Here is a 9,895-nt window from a genome sequence, read left to right on the forward strand (position 1 = left end):
GTTCCAAATCAGAATACTAAAGGGGTTGTTCAAAGCTCAGAGAATCTTAGTTCAGTTGTGTGAATACTCAAAAATGAAGCTATCAAGATCAGCAATCAAAAGCAACAATCAAGTTAAACATATAGATGTGACAGCAAAGACATTTTACTTGGTGTATAAGTACTGTAAAGCTATGCTGTTGATGGCATATTGATATTTTTACAAAGTATTTTGACATCTTTCGAATTGCTATATTTAAATAGTTTTTTGGCATGGAACAACATGTTTAAAACTAGATGCACACCATTGCATGCTTGTAATTCAATTGAAATACTGAGTTTTGTTTAGATTCCAGCTGTGATCTGACTTGTCAATTAACATCAACTGGGATCATAATATAATGCGTCATGCACAACCTAACCGATAGCGTGTAACAGCAAGATCTCCGATTTTGATCAATGCTATACAGTCCAATATCCTATCCTCACTCAAATGGAGCTAGACATCAACTTGAAACCCTAAAGGGACCGATCCACTATAACTGTGCAATTGCTCATCTGCTCTGCTGAATTGACCCCTTTTCCAAAAACCATCTAAATATTTCTGTCACTTCTGTTTATAATGAATCCCACATGTTTTATTTATTCAAACATTTAGCCACCGAGAGTTACACCTCAAATTTCAATTTCCTTGGAACATATACAGCTTCGACCCGAACTGTCTCTTCTGTAGCCAACTACAATATTCAGACTTGTTTGTCCACAATGACAAACCTTAGTACATTGCTGAAACTAGAGAAAGTATGTTATTTCCCTACTGATATGCTTATACATTTTCTCAACTTTTACAAAAAACTTTTAAACAGTAGTTCTACACTCTGGCTTCCAGCTCAATTGATTCCCACTATCCACTGCTGCAGAATCAATGGTATCAGAAAGCTTTTAATTAATCCTTAATAGGTTTCACTATTTTGGCATGTAAAACATATTTGTTGAGGCTCTGCAAGGGTAGCCCCTTCAATTTCTCCCCAAGGAACAGCAGAAGCAAATCAGTTTTGACTGACAGTCACTATTTAAGTGCAAGTACTTTGCATGATCAATGTAACCTTTTACTATTTGCAGAGGATCAAAGATCGGGTAGCAATGTGGAGCGAGTTTCCTTTCTTCCCCACAATAGCTACATTCAAGTTTATCAATTTCATCCAAGTTTGAACAATTTTAAAAAAGTCAATACTGTTGGTTTAAATTACACTAAAGGATAAATTTTGTTTTCAGGGCTATTTGCCAAGCACTTGAAGGAAAGGATCACCAATAGCAAAAAAGGATCAGATTCACCAAAATTCCAACTTTTATTTTACATAATTTAAACAAAAACATCAGACATGCAATAAAGCTATTTTATGAGCATCCAAATGAATTTCTGCATGGCTGATCACTTCTCTCATTGCTGTTATCATCTAAATTGCCACCACCAGGGCTTTATTTTTTGAAAGGTTATGGTATCAAAGGCTCATCAAACTAACCACTAGCCTCACAATTCATGATGTTCCCAGTTATAAACTGCTTAATGCTTGATAGATGTATCTTGATCAATTCAATGGAACTATGATCCAACACATTCAAGTGTTAGCTTGATGCAATAGCATTCCAAAACAGTACATCAGGAGTATGAACCTTCTCTTTGATCACTGGTACCCACTAAGATATCCTTCGGACAGACAGGTACTTCATGCCAGCTTGCAATTAACAGGCTTTCCCAACTCACTTTCCTCTTCTCACTGTTGCCTTGTCTGCACTGGAACAGCCAAGGGTTTCCAGAGAGCCCACTCTGGGTTTCAGGTCGTTGCTTGCTTTCTTTTTTCCTTATTTGGCTTCTCATACTTGGGGTTGAGTGGGGCTGGATTGGCAACTGAAAATGCCCTACAGGGCTGTAGCAGGACTGACCAGAAAAAAGTTCCTTGGTGTATAATGTCAGGTTCTCCCTCTCTCCCACCTTTGCTGTTTTTCCAATAATAGGTGCTATCTCTAGAGCAGCAGCAAAATAGAAAGAAAAGATGTGTTTGGAAGAACTAGCCATATAGTGTGGGAGCAACTGAAAATCTGAGTGGAGAAGTAGCCTTTCAAATTCTGTGGATTGTTTCCTTTTCTTACTGTTGAGCCCCATTTGGACAATGGGAAGGACAGAGACATATTTAAATTATGGAATTCAGAAACACAAATGTAGGAAGGTCTGTCAAATGCCAGAAAACTTTCATCACCGATTGAGACTAATGGGGAATCATTACAGTGCACGCATTACACTTGACCTATTGGTATTGTCACCAGAGACTTAAAATGCATGAGATCAATCTATTCTCGTGAAAAAAAGGAAAACAATGTTAAGTGCTTCAGTCATTGAATTTCTGTAGCACTTCATTCAGAACATGCTGTCAAGGGAATGTCAACTTCATTAAAAATGGCTAAAATATTATCTTCTGAATTCCAATTCTAGCCAACTGTACTTAACGTAGTGCTTTATATTCCGTTCTCCCAAGGTGAAACACTTCAATGACTGAGCTTTTAGGATCCTGAACTTCAGAGCCACCACTGCAAACAATATTATACATCTGAAGAGGAATAATTTCCTAGAGAATTATACAAAATTGGACCTCTGCCTCTGAAAGCAGATGGTAGAATATTCCATTTCAAGGACATAAAGATCATTAGGAATTGATGGGAAAGTGGAATTTGAAATACATAGATCAGCAATCATCTTTTGAATGGATGAATGGCCTACACCTCAAAGTGGATGGGGGTACAATTACAATGTTTAAAAGACATTTGGATAAGTACATGAATAGGCAAGGTTTGGAGGGGTATGGGCCACGGGCAGGCAGGCAGGTGGATCTAGTTTAGTTTGGGATTATGGTTGGCACAGCCTAGTTGGACCAAAGGGTCTGTTTCTGTGCTGTATGACGATATGTGCTGTATTAGATTAGTTAAACGTAATGTTCATCTTTCTTTATGTGTTTCTAGAAATCCTTATCACAACATGCTCCAAAATCTGTAAAAAACTTTTATCTATTTCTGGACAGCCTTGATTCTGTGAGCCTGCCTCTCACAATCTCTTTGGATCCTAAATCTCCTCACCCACTCACACCAGAAGGGACAGTAAACCCACCTCTCCAGTTTGCATTAACAATGAAAAGGATTTAAAGTTACCCTTTTTCTCTATTGCAATGGGTACTTTGGATGCTGCAGCCTGAATGGGTCGGTGCCGACTCCTTGTTCCAGTGACCACTGTAGAGCTGCCTTTATTACTGGAGACATTACCTTTGACAGGACCCACCTGCAGCAGGACAAATAATAAGCAGTTTCAAAATTGGGGCTTCAACACATTCAGATCCTCACAGCTAACAAAACATCCCCACATCAGCAAGCAACATATTATTTCTTTCCCTCAAATGTTATTTTTTGCAAAAGAATACATATTATGCAGATATACTAGCAAAAGAAAGCCAGAGAACACCCAAGTCAACCATAATCTATTGCGGACAGAATCATTTATACTGTAGCTCTGATTTCTGAAATCCTTACCTTTGTAGGAGCTGTGAATTTGGGTACACTGGGTGCCTTTGTCAGGAGCAGTTCTTGTTTCTTAGCCATTGATCTTGTCACTCTCAAATCAGAGCTAGAAGGCACTACATTCTACAAGGATAAAGAAAAGGAACAATGACAATTAGTATCTATGCTGATACAGAACAAAAAGTAGTATCTCAAATTAAGCTATATCATCTAAGGTGCATTCAAATCTTGTTCAATGACAATAGATTATGGCCAAACTTCCACATCAACTCCATTTTCCTATCATATACCAGTAGGAAGGCCCCAGGGTCTCTACTCAAATCTACTTCACTGCACCCCATCAATATATTAGTATCACCTCACGTAACTTCAAAACTTCTCAGGGCATTGGCTACAAATTACTGATGTCTAATTAAAGGAAGCCTTTTTATTTCCTTAATCATGCTTTCTGCAAAGAAAATGGTTTCAAGTATTTCAAGTCATTTTTTCCCACATCTACAATATTATAGATTCAGCACGAAGCTGCCTGATCCCTTGAATAAATGTCTTTGCATAATGAGTGGTCACCTGTGACCCAACCACTCCATCATACAAATATACAACTGCTGTTGTAATCACCCGGTTGCCATTCATCAAATCCTCTATTTTTCATCATTGACAGAAATTAAGATTTTTAGATTAGATTACTTAGTGTGGAAACAGGCCCTTCGGCCCAACAAGTCCACACTGATCCGCCAAAGTGCAACCCACCCAGATCCATTCCCCTACATTTACCCCTTCACCTAACACTATGGGCAATTTAGCATGGCCAATTCACCTAACCTGCACATTTTTGGATTATGGGAGGAAACCGGAGCACCCGGAGGAAACCCACGCAGACACGAGGAAAATGTGCAAACTCCACACAGAGAGTCACCTGAGGTGGGAATTGAACCCGGGTCTCTTGGGCTGTGAGGCAACAGTGCTAACCACTGTGCCACCCAGATTATATTCTCACAAATCATTATAAACATTGTACCTGAGCTTTTGGTTTTATATTTTGTGACTGAAAGGGAGTTGCATCCGGTTTGTAAATGCCAACTTTGAAGATTTGTTTAGGTTTCGCACGCTCTGCTTTCAGTTTCCGCATTAGCTTCTCCTCCTTATAACGGCGTAACATCTCTAGTCGCGTGAACTGTGATGGAACTGCTGTCTCAGAGGATTCTGCAATTGTGAAATATGATAGACATCCAAGTAATCAATTTTATGACACCACCATATTCAAATTGAGAAGACACCACCCAACACAGCAGTAACCAATGACAGTAAGGAAATGCACATAAAGAGCGATGGAAAATGGATAAATAAGACTTACTACTTTCAGAAATATCAGTTTGCCATGGAGACCAAATAGTCATGGGCACAAAATAAAAACAGACTACACTTGAACATCATTGGTAAGTCAAATAACCTGCTTGGAGTTTAGGGAGGTTTTACAAAGTGTCTATTGAGTTAAGTTTCTGAACTCAGTCATCACTCCATCAACAAGGTTCCTTCCCTTGTAGAATCAAGCTCTATTGGCATCATTTGGGTTACCACTGCCCAAAAGCTTCTGTACCAGCCAGAAATGTATTGTGACAACAAATGTATTTAGAGGCCAAGTAACTGAATTTCTAATTTCCCAAAGTCTGAATAAGGCAAAACTGTGGGAATATGGTTCACAAACAAGGATGTTTGCAGCTAAAACAATACTCAAAAGGAATTACACTATCAGGCCAAAGCTGCTTGCTTGATTAGTAACCAATCCACAAATATTTACTCCCACCAACCATTGCAGCAACACGCACCTGCTCCTTTCACAACACCTTCCAAACCTGGGATTATAATCAGTTGAACGAATAATGGTAACAAACCACAAAGTTCTTCTTTAAACATCTATATACAATATATGTTGTGCAGCAGTTCAAGGCAGCCCACTTCAACATCACACTCTACAGGGAAATTAGGGATGGACAATGAATACTGACCTTGCCAGCAACATCCACATCAGAGATGTGCAACATGGAACAGACCCTTTGGTCCAACTCATCCACACTAACCAAATATTCTAAACTAATCTAGTCCCGTTTGCCAGCATTTGACCTATATCCCTCTAAACCCTTCCTATTCAGATACCCACCCAGATGCCTTTTAAATGTTGTAATTGTCCCAGCCTCCACCACCTCCTCATTCCATACTTGATGTGGAGGTGCCAGTGTTGGACAGTGGGCAAAGCTAAAAATCACATGACACCAGGTTATAGCCCAACAGGTTTATTTGGAAGTAAAAGGAGACAATCCTTTACCCAAAATTTCTTTCTCATGAAAAAGATTGTTTGACATGCAAACAATTAATGCAACTCAGATGTGACTGGGGGCATAGCCCAGCACTGGCAGGCACCAATTCCATCTCCTTCCTCATAGTAATCACAGGTGGGCCTGCTGTTCAGTAATTTTTATTAATACTATGAAAATGTCATCAAATCCATGATCCGAAAACTTCCAAAATCTGGTCCCGAGGGTTTTGGATAAAGGATCGTGTACCTGTACAAGCTTTCGGACCGCTGTTCTTTAGTCCGGTAGCTAGTGGAGTAGGGTCATAGAACACAAAATTTATAGCAAACGATCATAGTGTCATACACTGATGCGATACATTGAACAAACCTAGATTGCTGTTACAGCTTTCACCTTTTAAAATGTGTTGCAGGTTTCAATTAATTAATATGGGAAATCCCAGCACTTCTTTCAAATTACATTCCCAAGATAACTTGAAGTTTTATATATTTTAAAAAAAGTCAACCACACTGGTGTGGGTCTAGAGTCTCTTATAGGTCAGACCAGATAGGGATGGCAGTTTCCTTTCCCAAAGGACATTAGTGAAGGAGATGAGTTTTCCCAACAAGTGACAATATTTTCATGGTCATCATTAGACACTTAATTCCAGATTTGAGTGCATGGTGCTGAAAAAGGATAGGAGGTCAGGCAGCATCCGAGGAGTAGGAGAATCGACATTTTGGATACAAACGTTTGATGCTTATTGAATTTAAATTCCACCATCTACTGCGATGGGATTTGAACCCAGGACTTTATCTGGGTTTCTGGATTAACAGTCGAGTGATAATGCCACTAAACCATCATTGCCCTGATAGGATATTGGTAAGACCCCTTCTGGAGTACTGTGCCCAGTTCTGGTCATCCAGTTATAAAAAGGATAAGTTGAAGATGATTCAGAAGATATTTACCAGGATGTCGCCAGGTATGAAAGGTTTGAATTATAAGGAGAGGCTGGGACTTTTTTCCAGTGTTAGGGTTATAGATTAGGTGAATGGCAGGTGTATTTTCCCAACAATGAAGGATTTAAAGACGAGGGGGCACATTTTAAAAAAAAAAAGACATGGGGGACAATTTTTTTTTAAAAAGCAGATGGTGGTACATATGTGAAATGAATTTCTTGAGAAGTGGCGAAAAAGGAATCTGGATAAGTTCATGAACAGGAAAGGTTTGGCAGGATATGAGTCAGGAGAAAGTGAGGACTGTAGTTGCTGGAGATCAGAGCTGACAATGTGTTGCTGGAAAAGCGCAGGTCAGGCAGCATCCAAAGAGCAGGAGAATCGATGTTTCGGGCATGAGCCCTTCTTCAGTAATGAGGAAAGTGTGTCCAGCAGGCTAAGATAAAAGGTAGGGAGGAGGGACTTGGGGGAGGGGCATTGGAAATGTGATAGGTGGGGAAGGAGGTCAAGGTGAGGGTGATAGGCCGGAGTGGGGGTAGGGGCGGAGAGGTCAGGAAGAAGATTGCAGGTTAGGAAGGCAGTGCTGAGTTCGAGGGATTTGACTGGGGGGGGGGGGGGAAATGAGGAAACTGGAGAAATCCGAGTTCATCCCTTGTGGTTGGAGAGTTCCTAGGCAGAAGATGAGGCGCTCCTCCTCCAACCGCCGTGTTGCTATGGCCTGGCGATGGAGGAGTCCAAGGACCTGCATGTCCTTGGTGGAGTGGGAGGGGGAGTTGAAGTGTTGAGCCACGGGGTGGTTGGTCCGGGTGTCCCAGAGGTGTTCTCTGAAACGTTCCGCAAGTAGGTGGCCTGTCTCCCCAATATAGAGGAGGCCACATCGGGTGCAGCGGATGCAATAAATGATGTGTGTGGATGTGCAGGTAAATTTGTGGCGGATATGGAAGGATCCCTTGGAGGGAAGTAAGGGGGGAGGTGTGGGCGCAAGTTTTGCATTTCTTGCGGTTGCAGGGGAAGGTGCCGGAAGTGGAGGTTGGGTTGGTGGGGTGTGTGGACCTGACGAGGGAGTCACGGAGGGAGTGGTCTTTTTGGAACGCTGATAGGGGAGGGGAGGGAAATATATCCCTGGTGGTGGGGTGCGTTTGGAGGTGGCGGAAATGACGACGGATGATACGCTGTATATGGAGGTTGGTGGGGTGATAGGTGAGGACCAGTGGGGTTCTGTCCTGGTGGCGATTGGAGGGCCGGGGCTCAAGGGCAGAGGAGCGGGAAGTGGAGGAGAAGCGGTGGAGGGCATCGTCGATCACATCTGGGGAGAAATTGCGGTCTTTGAAGAAGGAGGCCATCTGGGTTGTACTGTATTTGAATTGGTCCTCCTGGGAGCAACTGCGACGGAGACGAAGGAATTGGGAATATGGGATGGCGTTTTTTTTTTACAGGGGGCAGGGTGAGAGGAGGTGTAGTCTAGGTAGCTGTGGGAGTCGGTCGGTTTATAGCAAATTGCTGTGGGAGTCGGTCGGCCTCCCTCCCCTTTCTAGAGTTTTCCATTTCTATCTCGGGCGACCAAATCAAATCCTCCACTTCCCGCTCCTTCACCCTTGAGCCCTGCCCCTCCAACCGCCACGTTGACAGAACCCCACTGGTCCTCACCTACGACCCCACCAACCTCCATATACGTCGTATCATCCGTCGTCCCTCCACAATATCCCCCTCTGCCCCCCCTTCCACTTCACATCCGTCCTCCCCCCACAATATCCCCCTCTGCCCCCCCCTTCCACCACATCCGTCGTCCCTCCACAATATCCCCCTCTGCCCCCCCTTCCACCACATCCGTCGTCCCTCCACAATATCCCCCTCTGCCCCCCCTTCCACCACATCCGTCGTCCCTCCACAATATCCCCCTCTGCCCCCCCTTCCACTTCACATCCGTCCTCCCCCCACAATATCCCCCTCTGCCCCCCCCTTCCACCACATCCGTCGTCCCTCCACAATATCCCCCTCTGCCCCCCCTTCCACCACATCCGTCGTCCCTCCACAATATCCCCCTCTGCCCCCCCTTCCACTTCACATCCGTCCTCCCCCCACAATATCCCCCTCTGCCCCCCCCTTCCACCACATCCGTCGTCCCTCCACAATATCCCCCTCTGCCCCCCCTTCCACCACATCCGTCGTCCCTCCACAATATCCCCCTCTGCCCCCCCTTCCACTTCACATCCGTCCTCCCCACAATATCCCCCTCTGCCCCCCCTTCCACTTCACATCCGTCCTCCCCACAATATCCCCCTCTGCCCCCCCTTCCACCACATCCGTCCTCCCCACAATATCCCCATCTTTCTCCCCCCCCTTCCACTTCACAACCATCCTCCCAACCCCCATCTTCCTCAGGTTGTCCCCATCTCTCTCCCCGCCCCCCCTTTCCACTTCCCAATCCCAATCATTCTCCACCAGCCCCCACCCCTCCTCGCTCCACTACACCGCCCCCAATCTCCTCCTTCGGTGCGGCCTCCGGACACTCACGGGGCGGCCGCGGCTCCTCGGCCTCCCCTTCCTCCTGCAGGGCCAGCAGCGGGAGGGCGTCGAAGCGCCGGCTCTTCCTGAGCTGCCGGTCGCGGTTCTCCTTCTGGCTGCGGGCTCGGCTCTGGGCCTGCTTCACCCTGAGCGCCTCCACTCCCCGCGTCGCCGCCGCCTTGTAGCGCTCGCTGAAGCGGTTGTGCCCCAGCTCCATGACGGCGGGCCGGTGGAAGGGTCAACAGCAACAAAACACCGGGACGTTCCTGAAAGATCAAGCCGCAGCCGCGAGCCTCCAACGTTCAAAATAATCCGCGCGCCCTTTGATTGGACCAGACCCCAGCGACCGTTAAATTCGAATCTTTATTATTGACATTTCCGATTGGCTACCCCGACGCTGTCGCCTGTGGGCAGCGTCCAATCCCATGGCGGTCCTTTCACAACTCTCCATTTCCATTGGTTCGTCTCAACGTCCAATCAGAGTCCACCTACCCGTATGAGACGTCCCTTCGCATCGGTTGCTTTGCGTGGCGTAGCATCCAATCCGCTCACACTCTGCGCGGGACGCCGGCGCTCATTGGACGACCTGGTGCCGTTACGT

The 9,895-nt window shown here is 44.9% G+C and overlaps 1 protein-coding gene across 2 annotated transcripts in view; it reads right to left on the reverse strand.

The window, feature by feature from the left end:
- dlgap5 (discs, large (Drosophila) homolog-associated protein 5) overlaps positions 1 to 9,623 on the reverse strand; it is a 47,851-nt gene extending 38,228 nt beyond the window's left edge. The window contains exons 1-4 of one of the 2 annotated variants that reach the window (XM_087978306.1): positions 9,304 to 9,623; positions 4,561 to 4,745; positions 3,555 to 3,665; positions 3,180 to 3,306 (exon numbers count right to left, since the gene is read on the reverse strand). In XM_087978306.1, the coding sequence (XP_087834432.1) occupies positions 3,180 to 3,306; positions 3,555 to 3,665; positions 4,561 to 4,745; positions 9,304 to 9,511 (631 nt within the window). In that variant the 5' untranslated portion in view covers positions 9,512 to 9,623. The remainder of the gene's footprint in view (positions 1 to 3,179; positions 3,307 to 3,554; positions 3,666 to 4,560; positions 4,746 to 9,303) is intronic. The other variant, XM_043679313.2, reaches the window with a different exon arrangement.
- Positions 9,624 to 9,895: the final 272 nt, after the last annotated feature.

Source organism: Chiloscyllium plagiosum, unplaced genomic scaffold, assembly GCF_037043375.1.
Source record: "Chiloscyllium plagiosum isolate Xiang-an unplaced genomic scaffold, Cpla_swu_hap1 HiC_scaffold_33, whole genome shotgun sequence".
NCBI lineage: Eukaryota > Metazoa > Chordata > Chondrichthyes > Orectolobiformes > Hemiscylliidae > Chiloscyllium > Chiloscyllium plagiosum.